Source organism: Fundulus heteroclitus, unplaced genomic scaffold, assembly GCF_011125445.2.
Source record: "Fundulus heteroclitus isolate FHET01 unplaced genomic scaffold, MU-UCD_Fhet_4.1 scaffold_68, whole genome shotgun sequence".
NCBI lineage: Eukaryota > Metazoa > Chordata > Actinopteri > Cyprinodontiformes > Fundulidae > Fundulus > Fundulus heteroclitus.
The window spans coordinates 1,167,790-1,185,701 of NW_023397121.1; the positions used below are offsets into that span (position 1 = coordinate 1,167,790).

The following is a 17,912-nucleotide window of genomic DNA, read 5'->3' on the forward strand; positions in this document are numbered from 1 at the left end:
CTAGTGGCGCGCGGGGGTAGAGAAATCCATTTCTGATTTAGAAGCCGGCGTCTCGGAGATTTCAGGCCGTCTTCGAAGTCAGGCAAGCACTCAGCCTCCACTTCCGCAAGCCGCTTCCGCTAGTCCTCCGTCACTTCCGGTGACGTCGTCCTCGTCAGAGCCCGACTCTCCCCGCCGGCAATGTTCTCTGGTGATCCAGAACATTGCAGGGTTTTTCTCACACAGTGTTAGACACATTTCAAATTGCAACCTTCCTCATTCTTTTCAGACCGGTCCAATATTTCTTATGTCATGTCCTGCTTTGCCTCCACTTACTCCGTCAGTGGTCCGACGGATTCGATCCCTTCTCCTCAAGAGAAATCGGCATCCCCGCTGGGTCCGCCTTCCCGTCGCCAGAGGAGGAGACGGCAGCTTTTTGACCAGGCTTCCAGCTGTTCTGAGGAGCGGTCAGCCGGGCCAGTTCAGCCCCAGCCTCTGCCGATCGTCCCTCTGGTTTCTTCAGCCGCTTCCGGTCCAGCGGGGAAGAATTCCTCGCCTTCCACAGCCGAGAAGCCTACAGCTCCCTCTGCTGGCACCAGTGACTCGGAGTATGTGTCCCTGGAAAATAAAATAAGGACATTTGCGCCCCTCATAAAACGCCTCAGAGAAGCCCTTCTCTGTCAATATTCAGAGGGACTAGAGGAGAAATTAAGAGAGGTAGAGGGACATTATAGGTCAGCCCTCCAGGCTTTCTACAGCCGACCTAAACCAGTCCCAGAGGGTCCGGCCAATGCCTTGGCTCCCGAGTCTGTCTCCGAGGGTCCGGCCGATACCTCGCCTCCTGAGTCTGTCCCTGAGGATCCGGCCGACGCCTCGCCTCCCGTGAAGCCCAACGAGGGGGTCCAGGAGGATCTGCATCTGCCCAAGTCCAGAGAGGTGGTCCAGGAGGACCTGCCTCTTCTGACCTGCGACGTGGGAACCCAGAGGGGTCCGTCACTGACGTCCGACGTGGGAACCCAGAGGGGTCCGTCGCAGACGTCCAACGTGGGAACCCAGAGGGGTCCGTCACTGACGTGCGACGTGGGAACCCAGAGGGGTCCGTCGCAGACGTCCGACGTGGGAACCCAGAGGGGTCCGTCACAGACGTCCGACGTGGGAACCCAGGGGGGTCCGTTGCAGACGTTCGACGTAGGAATCCAGAGGGTTCCGTCGCAGACCTGCGACGTGGGAACCCAGGGGGATCCTTCATTCTTCGGTCACCCGGGACCTCAGAAGGGGATTCAACAACCGTGGCCCCCTGGTGACTTTGATCCTCTCAGAGTTGTGTTTAAGCAAGGACCACTTTTTACCCTCATGGACAGCCAACTCTGGGAAAGACTTTATTGGATGTCTCTTTCTGAGACTCTCTAGGAGTTGATCCTGAGACTCCTGGTGGCAAAGGGTCTGACTTTGCCTCCTGAAGCTTGTAGCCCGGGTCCTCCTGAAGCCTGTAGCCCAGGCCCTCCTCAAGCCTGTAGTCCTGTGGCCTCTGTAGTCTGTAGTCCTGTGGTCTCTGTAGTCTGTAGCCCTGTAGTCTGTAGCCCTGTGGTCTCTGTAGTTTGTAGCCCTGTAGTCTGTAGCCCTGTGGCCTCTGTAGTCTGTAGCCCTGTGGCCTCTGTAGTCTGTAGCCCTGTGGCCTCTGTAGTCTGTAGCCCGGTGGCCTCTGTAGTCTGTAGTCCTGTGGCCACCTCAGCAGCCTGTAGCCAGGCCCCCACCTTAGCAGCCTGTAGCCAGGCCCCCACTTTAGCAGCCTGTAGCCAGGCTCCCACGTTAGCTGCCTGTAGCCAGGCTCCCCCTTCAGTCGCCTGTAGCCAGGCATTCCCTTCAGTCGCCTGTAGTCAGGCTCCCCCTTCAGTCGCCTGTAGTCAGGCTTCCCCTTCAGTCGCCTGTAGCCAGGCTTCCCCTTCAGTCGCCTGTAGCCAGGCTTCCCCTTCAGTCGCTTGTAGCCAGGCTTCCCCTTCAGTCGCCTGTAGCCAGGCTTCCCCTTCAGTCGCCTGTAGCCAGGCTTCCCCTTCAGTCGCCTGTAGCCAGTCTCCTTCGTTAGTCGCCTGTAGCCAGGCTCCTTCGTCGGCCGCCTGTAGCCAGGCTCTTTCCTCCGTCGCCTGTAGTCAGGCTCCTTCGTCTGTCGCCTGTAGCCAGGCTCCCCCTTTGGTCGCCAGTCGTCAGGCTCCCCCTTTGGTCGCCTGTTGTCGGGCTCCCCCTTCGGTCGCCTGTAGTCAGGCTTCCCCTTCAGTCGCCTGTAGCCAGGCTCCTTCGTGGGTCGCCTGTAGCCAGGCTCTTTCCTCCGTCGCCTGTAGTCAGGCTCCTTCGTCTGTCGCCTGTAGTCAGGCTCCCCCTTCGGTCGCCTGTAGTCAGGCTTCCCCTTCGGTCGCCTGTAGTCAGGCTCCCCCTTCGGTCGCCTGTAGTCAGGCTCCCTCGTTAGTCGCCTGTAACCAGGCTCCTTCGTCAGTCGCCTGTAGCCAGGCTCCTTCGTCCGTCGCCTGTAGCCAGGCTCCTTCGCCCGTCGCCTGTAGCCAGGCTCCTTCGCCCGTCGCCTGTAGCCAGGCTCCTTCGTCCGTCGCCTGTAGCCAGGCTCCTTCGTCCGTCGCCTGTAGCCAGGCTCCTTTTTCAGTCGCCTGTAGCCAGGCTCCCGCACCGGGAACCAGTGACCAGGCGCCGCCGCCTGTAGCCACTAACCAGGCGCCGCCGCCTGTAGCTACTAACCAGGCGCCGCCGCCTGTAGCCACTAACCAGGCGCCGCCGCCTGTAGCCATTAACACGGCGCCGCCGCTTGTAGCCACTAACCAGGCGCCGCCGCCTGTAGCCATTAACCAGGCGCCGCCCCCTTTTGCCTGTGGTCCGGCGCCCCCTTTAGCCTGTAGTCCGGCGCCCCCTTTAGCCTGTAGTCCGGCGCCCCCTTTAGCCTGTAGTCCGGCGCCCCCTTTAGCCTGTAGTCCGGCGCCCTCTTTAGCCTGTAGTCCAGCGCCCTCCTCAGCCTGTAGTCCGGTGCCCTCCTCAGCCTGTAGTCCGGCGCCCTCCTCAGCCTGCAGTCCGGCGCCCTCCTCAGCCTGTAGTCCGGCGTCCTCCTCAGCCTGTAGTCCGGCGCCAGGTTCTATTTTCTCCCTCTTCAGGCCCCGCCAATGGTCTCTGAGGGTCCTGCCGCGCCGACGACCTCCGAGGTTTCTGCTCCGCCGACGGCCTATGAGGTTCCTGCTCTGCCGACGGTCTTCTGTTGCCCTGCTCCGCCAGGGCCGCCCGCCGGAGAACCTGTCACGTCGGGGCCGCCCGCCGGAGAACCTGTCACGTCGGGGCCGCCCGCCGGAGAACCTGTCACGTCTGGGCCGTCCGCCGGGACGTCCGCCGGAGAACCTGTCACGTCTGGGCCGTCCGCCGGGACGTCCGCCGGAGAACCTGTCACGTCTGGGCCGTGCGCCGGGACGACCGCCGGAGAACCTGTCTCGCGTGGGCCGTCTTTCAGGATGACCACTAGACTCTCTGTTCTAGAGATTGGTTTTTAGAAGCATTTCAGTTAGTGGTTTTTGCCCTTCCGAGGGTTGTTTTTTGTTCTGGACTCTTGTTTTTCTTTTTCCTTTTTTTTTCTGACCCTCCTGCCTGTAGCCCCCTCCACCCGCCCGGTCAGACTTTTATTTAGTTTTCTTTTGTACTCTTAGAGACATTTAAGGGCGTCTGGAATCCGCCCTTGAGGGGGGGGCTCTGTAACGTTTCTGGCACTGGAGCTGCTGATTGCAATCAACACACCTGTGTCTGTCTCCGCCCTGGCTGCTTAAAAGATCTGCTCCTCGCAGTCTCCAGTGCCAGAACGTCTTGAGCCACACGGTGAGCGCTTCCAGCCTTCTTTTTGTATTCCTGTCTGCCAGTCAGTCTCTCGACCTGTTTGCCTCTGTTTTTGAAAACCTGTCTGCCCCTTTTGGATTTGTCTGCCTGCCTGGGTCCTGCCTGTCAGCCTCAGAGAACTGGACTGCCTCACCGTGTTTCTGACCCCAGCCTGTCCGTGAGTAGAACGAGTTTCGCCTGCCCCCCGTCTGTCTGTGCTTTCTGGATTGAGACCTGGACCTGGACCTGGACGCTCTATTGGATTCCCCCTTGGAGACCGCTGCCTGAACTAACGGATTTCCCCCTGACAAAGACCTGGACCGGACCTGGACAAAGGAGCCCTGGATAACCCCCTCTCGGACGCCTTCGTAACAAGGAGTCAGAGTTCTGCCCCCAGCACGTCCAGGTTAGTGACCTCACTTCTTTCTAACAAGCCTGTTAATATCTGCTGGTCACTAACCTGCGACTCTGCCTTCAGGAGCGTCCAGTCGCAGAGTGCGAGCCGAACCAGGGACCGAGCCGCAGCGTCAAAATAAAGACTGATATTATTTTTGTACTCACTTGTTTTCGGGTATTTCTTGGGTCCTCCTAAATTCATCACAAGTAACACCAACTTACAACTAATACAATACAAAATCCTTCACAGAGTACACTACACAGGACAAAGATTTTTCAAGATGGGTCTGGCACAATCTAATATCTGTCCACACTGCATAGGCAATCATCCTGATAATTATTTTCATGCGTTATGGTTATGCACACCAGTCCAGAGGTTCTGGACACAGATATGTAAGGACTTATCAAAGTGCTTGAGCTGTAAAATTACATCTTCCCCATCAGTTTGCTTGCTCTGTAGTTTTGAGGAAAGCCCTCTGGGGAATAAAATAGTTTACATGGTTTTCACTGCACTATGTATCGCAAAGAAAACTATCCTCATGAATTGGAAAAGTAAGGAGAATCTCAGTATCAATCAGTATAGAGGTCTTTTGTTGGATCACATTAATCTTGAGACAGCATCTGCATCCACATCTGATTGGTCTCTTTGGGCTCCTTTGATTAGCACTATCACTTAGTGGAATGGGGGGCGGTGGGTTGCTTCCTGCAGGGCGCAGTGGCTGGGTGGAGGGGGTCCTGGGGCTCTGGGGGCACTTGGAGTGGGGCGTTCGGTGGGTCTGACTCCGGGGTCTGTTGCCCCCATCCGGGAGGAGCTTGGGAGGCCTACGGGTGGCCCACGGCACCGCTTGCGGTGCTCTTGGGGAGCTACGCGGTGGCGGACGTGGGTTACTGACCTGGTAGCTGTGCTGTCGCTGGGTGGGTCCTGAGTGGGTCTGGGGGCCTGGGGTCCCTGGGGCGCGCCGCCCTCGGGCGGGGGCCCCGGCGGGGCCTCGGGGGTTCCGGTTCCGGGGGGTGTGCCGCTTGGGGTCTGGGCCGGCGTGCGCCCGGGTGTCCGCCCCTGCACGGGGCCTCTGGTGCGCTGGGGGTCCTCAGGGCCTGTTGAGCTGGTAGGGGGGCATGGTCATTAACATCTCAGGGCAGATGCTCTTCCCCTTCTTTGGGTTGGCATTCTGCTAGTGGGGGGAGGGGAGGGAGGGGGAGTAGTGACTTACCCAGCCTGGTGCCGCTGGAGGGGCCCCTTTCTCCGGGTGGAGCTTTTGGGGAGCGGGGGTGCCTATTGGAGTCAGTAGGGGAGCTGGCTCCCTGGGTTGGCTCCCCAGTCCTTTGCTCCCCATCCCCGGACTCCTTCCTCTGCCTGCTCCATCACGCCGCCACACATGTAGGTCCTTGGGGAGAGGGCGTTACTGGAGGTTGCCACCTTTTGGTGACGTCCCTCTCCCCAATTTCATCATGCATTTTAGACACTTTCACTCCAAACATTTTCACAACGCACATTCATGTAGGCCACGATATGAGGGGGTGGGGGGAAGACGTCTGGGGGGGGGGGCTTATGTTGTGTGAGCCTCGCCCCGGGCGGCTCCCTTCACCCCCTCTCGCATTTAGACATTGAGGGTTCTGGGTAGTTGCTTGGAGGGGGGGCGCTGGCACCAGCTCCCTTCCGGAGGGGGGGGGTGGGCTGTGCCGTGCACCCCCTTCGGTGCTTCCAGTTTTAAACAGACCTGAGATCAACATGCAACAACACAACATCTGAGCGGGCGTAGGGAGGATCGGGGGTCTTTTGCACACCCCCGTTCTCCGATCGCGGCACGGAGTCAGGGGCCTGGAGGAGGTGCGGGCCACTGGGTACGGGGTCTTGGCGGGGGGCTGTTGCGGCTAGCCAGCGGCTTACCGGATCTGGGGCTGACGCCTCTGCTCTCCCCAGGAAGGGATGGGGGGCAGGGGTGGCTAGGGTAAGGTCGGGGTGGGAGGGGGTTTATTAGGTATATAGTGGGTGAGGGGGGGCTCTGGTCGGATGGCCCGTACGGGTCATGTCGGCCCCCCCTCTTTGGGGGGCCTGGTCCGGGGGGCGCCTGGTCCGGGGGCGGGGCCGGGGGTCGGGCATAGGCAGTTGTATTGTTGAATTGTGGTGACCCCCCCACTTGGGATTTTTGGATGTGAATGCTATGTGGGAATGTGTGTACAGCGTCCTTTTTTTATTTATTTTTTATTTTATTTTATTTTTTTTCATTTATTTATTTATTTATTTTTTTATTTATTTAATTTTTTTTGTGTCTGTGTGTGGCGAGTGGGGCACAAGGGAGGGATGGTGTGAATGAGTTTTTTTTTTTTTTTTTTTTTTCAGGTTTGGGTTCGGTCCGCTCCCTCTCCCAAGATCATCTCAAGTCTCCGATAGGTGCGGAGCCCATCCCCCCACGTCCTGCCCTCCTCCGCTGCGTTGGCGGGCGCCTTGACCCTCTGGCGCGTTGACGGTCCTCGGGTTTGGGGCGGGTTCCCGGGTGGGCGCCGGCCCATTCCCGGCGGTGGCTTCGCGGGGCCTGGCCCCCCGGGGGGCGGCCGGGGCCCCTGCCGTTGGGCCGGGGCGCCCCTGGGGCCTCTGGCCCCCAGGGCCCATGGCCAGGACCACTTCAGCGCGGCCGGCTGCCGGCGGAGCCCACGGGCTCGTCCCCGTGGCTCTTGGGGGCGTCAGCATTGCGGTGGCTGGGGGATTTCCTCGGGGTCGTCTCTCCTCTTTCCTCGGGGGGGGGGGGGGTGCAGATTTCCTGTGAAGGCCCCTCTCGGGCGCACTGCTCACAATCACTATCAAGCCATTTCCTTCTGGATCATTTTCACCTAAACTAGTGCACTCTCACAATCTCCCACAGGTGCTGGGTCCCAGGTATTAAATGTTCACTTATATACAGAAAGGCTATAATTTATTTACTTTCTTTTACTTTTTTTTTTAGGTATCACATTACACATGTCGGCTTAAATAATAATACATATGATTTAGCAATGGTATCAAGGTGTTACACGATTGTATCTGTTGCTTTATGTCTGTTGGTTGTGCTGTTTTTTTTTGTGTCTCTTTCCAAGTGATGGAGCAGACAGAGGACGTTTTATCATTCTCTCCCTTTTATCTCTTCTTTCTTTCACCTCTTCTTTGTCTTTTTTTTCTCTTCTTGTTTTTCTTTTACTCTCCTACTTTCCCATTGTAGTGTCCATATAATTTGAAATACTCCCTGCAGGAATCACAATAAAGCTATTTACACGCACAAATCAAGCGGAGCATTATGGCGAAAGCTGTTTGCTCCACTTGTGAAAGTAAAATCTGTCGAGCTCTATTTGGCATTAAGATATCAATTTTTATTGCCACATTGCTAGACAGGACACTGGGGGAAAAAAAAAAAAAAAAAGGGAAACCCTTGAGGAGATAAACTTTGTTATAACCATAAAAACACACTCGAATCACATCGGCAATGATAGGGTACCGAGTGATAGCATGAGCTAATTCCATTAGCACTTTGTTGAAAACACCAACAAAGTGCTAGCGAGCGGTGGCTCACTAGCCACAGCCCCCTCTCCTCGAGGGCTCCAGAAAGAAGTGGTCTGAGAGAAGTGAGAGCCTGGTCAGAAGTGGCCTTAATGTCCTGGCATAACATCCTGGACAAATTACTAGTCAATCAACCGACAAGAACAATAGAACCAACAACTATGCACTCTCTCAGTCATGCCTAAGCCCCACTCTAAGCCCCCCACTAAGCGGCCACGGGGAGTGTTGGCCTAGTGGTTAGAGCAGCGCGTTTGCAGTCAGAGAAGGATGCAAGTACCCGGTTCGATCCCCAGTGCCTGCACTCTGGGTCCCTGAGCAAGACCCTTAACCCCCAACTGCTCCCCGGGCGCCGCACATGGCAGCCCACTGCTCCCCAAGGGTGATGGGTTAAAAGCAGAGAACACATTTCGTTGTAATGTATGTTTCAATGTATGTTTCAATGACAATAAAGATGATATTACTATTACTTTCTTTTCTGTCTCTCTTCGAGGTCGGTCGTGTCTTTCTGCTCTGCTCAGAGCTCCTTATCTGCTCTGCCTCCCTGCCCCCCCCTCTCCTCTCCTGCTATTGCTTCGTCTTGTCTTTTTGAGCACTTTCTTCATAATAGCCGAACTCTAAAAAATCATGGATCCGGTAAGCTGGTCTCTCAATGTTACTGATCAAATTTTCTCGACGGGTAGGCAACGAAAGGGGGACCCGTCCTGTCCCGATTGGACTCATTTTGTGGGAAACACCCTATATTCTTGGATGGAAAATGGTGTGTCTTTCGACTTTGTCATTCCTGGACGATTGAAACGTTTGCATGTTTGGATTCAGGATAGTTGGATTTCTACTGATTGGATCTGATGGATTTTTGATGTATCAGCAAAAACAGCGGATGTCGGTAGCTATTTGGCCTTGATCAGTCTGCCGGCTGCATGACGCGCTCACTAAGGCGGTGAACGGACAGTTCTGGAAAGTGGAGGAGCAGAGCCGAAAAGCTGGCTGTACTGGAACGCAGACTGGCTTTGGTGGTTGAACTCAAGGGGAGATGGGAAAAAATCTGGAAGTGAAGCGCGGAAAGGCCCAACAATTTGGAATATTGGATTCGCTATTTGGAGCCAGCAAAGACTTAAAGCTGACAGGAAAGTCAGAGCAGCTCGTCTCATATACAAATAAAATATTTAGATTCTGCCTTCCCTTATCAAATGTTACCCCTGGATTGTTATGGCCGGACTGCTCAAAACTCCCCCATGCCCCTGTTTTCCCGCTGACATCTCTGGATACTTTTCTGAACTGTTGGCCGGCTGCTAACATCAAGGACAATGGCCTCTAGAGAGTGTTCATGGAAATATAAACACTTTCACCCAAACAGTCACACATAACTTATGCTCACAAATACAGATGAACTGACACGCGACTAGTCTCTAATGTTTACCTTTCTGCATATATGTGTCTCGTGTTATTTGTGCTTCTCGTGCAATAAGTTTTTTTGTCAGATGCTTCACTCTTTATTTGTGAGAGCTTAAATTGTCAAGCATCTGTCTTTTTTTATCTCCCTCCACTTCCCCATGTTGTTGTAATCTTCTTTCTACAGATTCAAGGGCAGCGCCTAGTGGACACTGTAGTGTCCTTGGCAGCACGGCCCCAGTGAACCGTCTACCCCTGAAATGTTTGTGATGTTTATGTTATGGCGATGGTACTGAAATAACAATTTCCCTCTGGGATTATTAAAGTATATCTGATTCTGATCTGATTCTGATTACTATTATATTATTACACTCAGAGGTAACCAGTAACCACAACAGTAATTTGTTTGCCACTATGTGCGGAAGCTGGAGTACCTCCAGAGAACCTGCATATGCACAAAGAGAAAAGCTAATGTAAAACTTAAGCTAATGGAATATGTTTTTGTGAACTCCACAGGTTTCAGTCTGTGTGATATAGAAACAATCAAGAAGAACTCCTCCACTAAGGCTCAGAACAGCAGTTCCTATCATGTCACTGCATCTGACTCCTTTGAATCCAAGTCTTCTCTGCTGGACGTCAATGTGTCACTTAAAGCCAGTGTCCTGGGTGGTCTAGTTGAGTTTGGAGGCTCTGCCAGTTATCTGAATGACACAAAGAGATTCAAGAACCAGAGCAGAATCACCCTTCAGTACAAAGCCACAACTACATATGAACACCTGTCTCTCTCTCATCTTCAAAAGACGGACCTAGATGCTGGAGGTTATAAACCAAATCTCAGTGCAACACATGTAGTGACAGGCATACTCTATGGAGCCAATGCCTTTTTTGTCTTTGACAGCGAGAAGTTAGATTCCAGCAGTCTGCAGAAGATTGGCGCCAGTGCAGAAGTTGCTATTAAAAAGATTCCATCCTTTAGCTTTGAGGCAAAAGTCAAAGTAGAACTCAGTGAGGAAGAAAAAGCTGTAACCAATAAGTTCTCCTGCAAATTCTATGGAGACCTAATTCTTGATAAGAACCCTGCAACGTTTGAAGATGCAGTGAAGACGTATTCCAGGCTTCCAGAGCTCCTTGGAAAAAGTGGAGAAAACTCAGTTCCTATTAAAGTCTGGCTGACTCCTCTGAAGGATCTGGATCTATCTGCATCAGAGCTGATGGGTGAAATTTCTGTTGGTTTGGTCAGAAAAATCACCAATACTCTGGAAAGTATCAGTGAAATGGAAATGAGATGCAATGAGGCTCTGGACGAGAAAGTGGTGGAAAGTTTACCACTGCTTCACAAAAAGTTCAGACGCTTCCAAGATCTCTGCACTGACTGCACAACAATGCTCAGACAGACCATCCAGAAGATGATTCCCCTGATTCGTGAAGGTAAAACAGATGAAAAATCAGTAGAGAAACTCCTTGATGACCACAAAAACTCTCCATTCAGTGAGGAACACTTAGATAAGTGGTTAGATAACGCAGAGAGAGAAGTCAACATTATCAGGTCATGTGTGGACATCATGGAGGGAGTCAGTATTGTCCCAGGTGAGTCTGACTTGGACAGAGTAGCTCTGTCTGCAGGAGTAGAAAGTGCTCTCTGCTATGTTTTCACCTCTGTGGAAACTGATGACCCCTTCACTCAGCAGATGACCAGCTATCTGAGCAGAGACACGGCAGCACCCCCACCCAGCGTCATTCCACCCACCAAAGACCACTGGTTCTTCTCAAATGATGTTGTGACCAGCATGAGGACAAAAGCCAGTGAGTTCTACACGGTGGCCAAAAACCTGAAAAGCATCAGAAGATTTCGTTTCCTTGTAGCAGCTCTGCCAAATGACAAATTCAAAGGAGCAACCATCTACCAATACAGGGATGGCCTTCTGAAGACGCAGGATTTCTCAAAACCTCCTATTACTGATGTTCCAGAAAAGTTAGATCGAAAAGACCTCCTCTACTGTAAGTACATTATCTTCATGATGTTTAAATATCTGACTTTACCATCCAGCATAGAGACCTTACTTTTAGGAAAAGATTAATTCTTGTTCTAATAATGCACATGTGTCTTAAAGTAATTTACTGCCATCTCGTATTACCATTTATTGCACTGGTACATTTACATAAATAAGCTAATTCTGCTGTTCTAAAATGAACTACATGTAACTAAATGGACTGTCTTCCTCTGTCAATCAGACTACTGTGATCTTACCTTGGACCTAAATACAGCCTCTGACTCACTCCATCTTTCTGAGGGAAACAAGAAGGCAACATGCACAGATGAGAAACCTACAACCAACGTAGTTCCTCATGTTCTGAGCAGAGAAAGTCTGACCGGCCGTCATTACTTTGAGGTCACTTGGGGCGCAGAGATGAACAGATCCAAAGGCGTGATTATGAAATTTAAATACGGCCTTTTGCCCTCCTGAATAAGTGTCAGATGTAGACGATGGAGTTGGTTTGGTCAAGATTTGTGGTGCAGCAGGTAAAGGTAAAGAAACTTAAAAATATGAGATGTTCAGCCTTCTGTGGAGTTTCATCTTCTGATTCTCATCAAGAATAACCTTTTACATTCCTATATTCAACCTTTTTTTAATCATTTGTCTGAACCATATCCTGAAAAACGGAAGCATGAAAAACCCCAAGCTCTTTTTAGCTTAAAAGATATAGACCAGATGACAAAGTTTCAAAGAGTGACTGAGAAACCCTGATCTGTACTCTGGCTTCAGTGAATGTGCCATCAGGCTGCAGAGGACACGCATTTCTGTGATTTGACTTCAGGCAAACTGCGTTTAATTAACTTTTTTTATTTTTATTTACTTTGCAGTCTCTCTTTTATATTTAAATGCCACAGTTACTGTTTCTGTTAAAGATCTCTGGATGATAAACTTCACAATCTGATCATTATTTGGAAGCTGCAAGTTTCCATACTTTTACATCTTCTAAGTGTCAGACCTTTGTGGACTATTAGAAAAGTATAAAACAGTAAACTGTTTTATACTTGTTTAAAAAGAAAATCTTTTTTATGGAGCTTTAAAGTTTTTCATTCTGTTTTGCATTGAGATTATGAAATCTTGTTTTTTTATTGACAGCTTTAAAACAAATAAAATTTAAATATCCTGTTAAAAATTTAGCTACATGCAAGTGATTTAGTAATCCAATTATTAAGTAAGATTATACAATTCTTGTGTTTTTCTGCGATTTAATCGTAGATTTTTGATATTTTTTAATCTTTTTGTACATTAGGGAAATTTGCTTTATGTTGTCTTCTAACCAGCTTATCTTTAATAGGAATTAGATGCTCGGGTGTATAGGAACATAACTGTATTGATATTGTTTTGTATAAATTCTCGATTTATGTCTTAACTTTTGTTATTCTTTACATAAATCTAATGAACCACTGAGGAAATGTATTCTGGTGGATGGTTTGATCCTGATCAAGTAGATCACCAGCTGAATTTCTGCTTTTAAACCCACAGCATGGACACTAACATGATATCACTGACATGTGCTTTTCAAAGGCTCTTCTGCTTTGGTTTTGTGAAATGCTGCCACCTGCTGGAAATCCTCAATAAAGCTGGATCCTGAGTTAAACTGAGCTTTCTGATTGTCTGTATTCTGATAAATAACCTAGTAATAATGGAAACATGTTTCAGTGACATTATTCAACACTATGTTCAGTTTTATCTCTGAGAATTTTTATATTTCTTTATATTTTTTATAGGAAAGGGACAAAAGTGTCCATAACAAGCATAGATGATTTGGTGATTAACACAATTGTAATGAAATAATACATGTTTATTTTAAGTTTGACAGATTCAGTCTTCTCTAACTCTCTATGAAAAGATGGAACAAATCAAAGTTAACGGCTGAAAATAAAGAGGGATTTTATAAACAATGTCTGATTTCTCCCCACCAGGTGGTGGTATGAGACAGGTGTGATAGCTGACATCAGGAGTTTTGACGTCCTCTGTCTCAGCTTCCTCCATCCTCACCTTGGTCTTTGAGAGCTCACACCTGGCAGCACTCTGTCTAAAACCATCTGATGCTCAACCTGTAACTGAAGAAACTGTTTAGCTTTCAGTTGGGATCTTTGCTGATGCAGCAGGGTGATCTGGCAAAGAACATCTGTAATCAGAGCATCTTTGGTTGGGTTTGCAATAAAATTAATTAGTTCCTTAATCATGTTATCGCATGCAGAAAGGTTAAAACTTTTTAAATTATTCAACTCATCTGCAGATAAGTTGATGATAAGCAGATAAGTCAGCAACAACAACCTTCTGCCTCTCTATGTCTGCTTGGTCCACCACAGGTGCAGCTTCAGGTGTGAGACGTTCTTCAAAACCTTCAAAATATCTCCAGTCCATGCTTTTATGTTTAAACATACATTTTGCAAACACTTATTTGTGTGTGTAGAAACAGGTGCGCAGGTTGACAGTTCAACATGCGGCTTATGGCGACACTGTTCTTTCAGTGTTATGATGCTAAACCTTTAGGATTTACGAGCTCTGTGGCGACTGCTTACCTTTCTTTAGGAATTACTAGCTTTTGTGCAAGGCTTCACCTTTTCAGGAATTACTAGCTTTTTAAGCTCATGCTTCTTACTTTTCTTTAAAGGGAAATTAGCACTTTTAGCTTTATGAGCACCCCCTTTCCACATAAACAGGGTGTCACCTCAGATTAACTAGGAGTTAAATCTGGAAACAAATATGTTCTACACAACACAAAATAAAATCTTAAAATGTCCTATTAGACAAATCTGCAAAGCATCTTAGGTTAGGTATAGGAGCATCTAACTCCTCTGGACTGCAAGTTAATTTTGAAAATGCATAACTTTGGACTTTTCATTTAAGACTGGTGGTTTATGCAAACATGAGGACATGTCACAGCATCTGAACTCAGACTTTCAACAAAATTTGGTTCAGTCAGTAAGATTAACTTTACAGTTAAATCAATTATCAGACAGTTGGTTACACCAAATATCTTGATTGATTCAAGCATTTGAATTTAAACTTTTCGTAGTACAGTTTATTATCACAAGCTGAAATTTTTATTAGTTAACTTTTATTTTTCTAAAAGTCTAAAAATGTCACAGGTGATATTCTCATATGTGTGCAGAGCAGCTGTGTTTACCATCGTCCACTCGGCGGGACGCATAATATGTAGACGAATGCCCACCCAGGGACGCCATAATATGTTGTACAATTATACACTGTTTAAAAGTTATTTAATGTTTAATAAATAACTCTCGGTCTGTTAGGTATTGTCTGGTGGATATCAGCTCTAGAGCTGATATCAGGACGATGGTTGAAAGGGATGATTCGAGAACTGGTGGTCTTTTACCAACAAACTCTGCACACACATAGAATAAAGGAGTGACAACTTCTCTTCAATCCAAACAACACCGGGCCGAGCATGTCCTACTAAAACAGAAGGAAGCACAAGGAACAGAAACACATCAGAGATGCCCTCCAAACCTGTGGCTACCCTAACTGGGCTTTTGTCAAATCAGCAAGAAAATCCAAAAGACCCGCTGCAGAACATAATGGTGAGAAGAATAAACGCAGAAACATCGTCATCCCATATGTTGCTGGAGTCTCTGAAAAACTCAAGAGGATTTTCTCCAAACACAAAATCCCAGAACATTTCAAAGCAAACAGGACCCTCAGACAGAGGCTGGTGCATCCCAAGGACAAAACCCCCAAACCTAAGATGAGCGGAGTGGTGTCTGCAGTTCAGTCAGTGAGGAATGTTCTGATCTTTATATTGGAGAAACCAAACAACCTCTCCACAGACGCATGGCTCAACACAGGAGAGCTACCTCCTCAGGACAAGACTCTGCTGTTAAAACAGTGGAGATGGTTGTGGACTTCAGGAAGAACTCAGCCCCAGCTACCCCCATCACCCTCTGTGACTCCACCATTGACACTGTGGAGTCTTTCTGCTTCCTGGGAACTATCATCTCCCAGGACCTAAAGTGGGAGCTGAACATCAACTCCCTCACCAAGAAAGCCCAGCAGAGGATGTACTTCCTGAAGAAGGCAGCTGAAGAAATTCAACCTGCCAAGGACAATGATGGTGCAGTTCTACTCCTCCATCATTGAGTCCATCCTCACCTCCTCCATCACCATCTGGTACGCTGGTGCCACCGCTAAGGACAAGGGCAGACTGCAGCGTGTCATCAGGTCTGCAGAGAAGGTGATTGGCTGCAATCTTCCATCTCTCCAGGACCTGTACGCCTCCAGGACTCTGAGGCGTGCAGGAAGATTGTGGCTGATCCCTTCACCCCAGTCACAGACTATTTCAGTCACTTCCCTCTGGCAGGAGGCTGCGGTCCATCAGGACCAGAACCTCACGCCACAACAACAGTTTCTTCCCATCTGCTACCAGCCTTATCAACAAGGCCAAGAGCCGCCCGTGACCCTGGACACTGCCTCTCTCCCCGTTCAGGACAAGCTACACCAATGTAGCATCTCCAGACCTTCTGCGTTACATTAACAAAGTCTACTGTGTATATAGCTCTAGATTCTGTATATATATACACTACCGTTCAAAAGTTTGGGGTCACCCAAACAATTTTGTGTTTTCCATGAAAAGTCACACTTATTCACCACCATACGTTGTGAAATGAATAGAAAATAGTCAAGACATTGACAAGGTTAGAAATAATGATTTGTATTTGAAATAAGATTTTTTTTACATCAAACTTTGCTTTCGTCAAAGAATCCTCCATTTGCAGCAATTACAGCATTGCAGACCTTTGGTATTCTAGCTGTTAATTTGTTGAGGTAATCTGGAGAAATTGCACCCCACGCTTCCAGAAGCAGCTCCCACAAGTTGGATTGGTTGGATGGGCACTTCTTGCGTACCATACGGTCAAGCTGCTCCTACAACAGCTCCATGGGGTTCAGATCTGGTGACTGCGCTGGCCACTCCATTACCGATAGAATACCAGCTGCCTGCTTCTGCTCTAAATAGTTCTTGCACAATTTGGAGGTGTGTTTAGGGTCATTGTCCTGTTGTAGGATGAAATTGGCTCCAATCAAGCGCTGTCCACTGGGTATGGCATGGCGTTGCAAAATGGAGTGATAGCCTTCCTTATTCAGAATCCCTTTTACCCTGTACAAATCTCCCACCTTACCAGCACCAAAGCAACCCCAGACCATCACATTACCTCCACCATGCTTAACAGATGGTGTCAGGCATTCTTCCAGCATCTTTTTATTTGTTCTGCGTCTCACAAGCGTTCTTCTTTGTGATCCAAACACCTCAAACTTGGATTCATCCGTCCACAACACTTTTTTCCAGTCTTCCTCTGTCCAATGTCTGTGTTCTTTTGCCCATCTTAATCTTTTTCTTCTTTTGGCCAGTCTCAGATATGGCTTTTTCTTTGCCACTCTGCCCTGAAGCCCAGAACCCTGCAGCCGCCTCTTCACTGTAAATGTTGACGCTGGTGTTTTGCGGGTACTATTTAATGAAGATGCCAGTTGGGGACCTGTGAGGCGTCTGTTTCTCAAACCAGAGACTCTAATGTACTTATCTTCTTGCTCAGTTGTGCAACGCGGCCTCCCACTTCTTTTTCTACTCTGGTTAGAGCCTGTTTGTGCTGTCCTCTGAAGGGAGTAGTACACACCGTTGTAGGAAATCATGGAATAGCCTTCATTTCTAAGAACAAGAATAGACTGTCGAGTTTCAGATGAAAGTTCTCTTTTTCTGGCCATTTTGAGGGTTTAATTGACCCCACAAATGTGATGCTCCAGAAACTCAATCTGCTCAAAGGAAGGTCAGTTTTGTAGCTTCTGTAACGAGCTAAACTGTTTTCAGATGTGTGAACATGATTGAACAAGGGCTTTCTAATCATCAATTAGCCTTCTGAGCCAATGAGCAAACACATTGTACCATTAGAACACTGGAGTGATAGTTGCTGGAAATGGGCCTCTATACACCTACGTAGATATTGCACCAAAAACCAGACATTTGCAGCTAGAATAGTCATTTACCACATTAGCAATGTATAGAATGTATTTCTTTACAGTTAAGACTAGTTTAAAGTTATCTTCATTGAAAAGTACAGTGCTTTTCCTTCAAAAATAAGGACATTTCAATGTGACCCCAAACTTTTGAACGGTAGTATATATATATATATATATATATATATATATATATATATATATATATATATATATATATATATATATATACCCAGTTTTGGTCCGTGAAGCAGACACCCTGTCTAATTTTAAGACTAATCTTAAAACATTCCTTTTTGACAAAGCTTATAACTAGAGTGGCTCATGTTACTCTGAGCTACCTTTATAGTTTTGCTGCTATAGGCTTAGGCTGCTGGAGGACATCAGGGTCTATTTTTCTCACTCTACTGATTTCTACTGTTCTCCAGATTTGCATTGCATTACATTGAAATTACTGTTGTCATTTCAGCTTTTAACTTTTTGTTCTCTCTCTTTTTTCTTCATAGTAGGTACACCTGGTTTGACGTTCTGTTGACTGTGAAATCATCCAGGGAGGACAGATCACCTGCTACTACCATCTAATGTAGAACAGATTACTAGATCAATGTGTGCCTTTTTGTCTCTTGTTGTGTCTCTGCTCTGTCTTCTGTAACCCCAGTCGGTCGAGGCAGATGACCGTTCATACTGAGCCCGGTTCTGCCGGAGGTTTTCCTTCCCGTTAATGGGGAGTTTTTCTTCCCACTGTCGCTTCATGCTTGCTC

At 48.4% G+C, this 17,912-nt stretch overlaps 1 protein-coding gene across 1 annotated transcript in view; it reads left to right on the forward strand.

Moving 5' to 3' along the window:
• Positions 1 to 11,610, forward strand: part of LOC105921344 (stonustoxin subunit alpha-like) — a 61,092-nt gene extending 49,482 nt beyond the window's left edge. Inside the window, exons 4-5 of the mRNA XM_036133748.1 lie at positions 9,662 to 11,143; positions 11,378 to 11,610. Of these exons, the coding sequence (XP_035989641.1) occupies positions 9,662 to 11,143; positions 11,378 to 11,610 (1,715 nt within the window). The remainder of the gene's footprint in view (positions 1 to 9,661; positions 11,144 to 11,377) is intronic.
• The last annotated feature ends 6,302 nt before the right edge of the window (positions 11,611 to 17,912 follow it).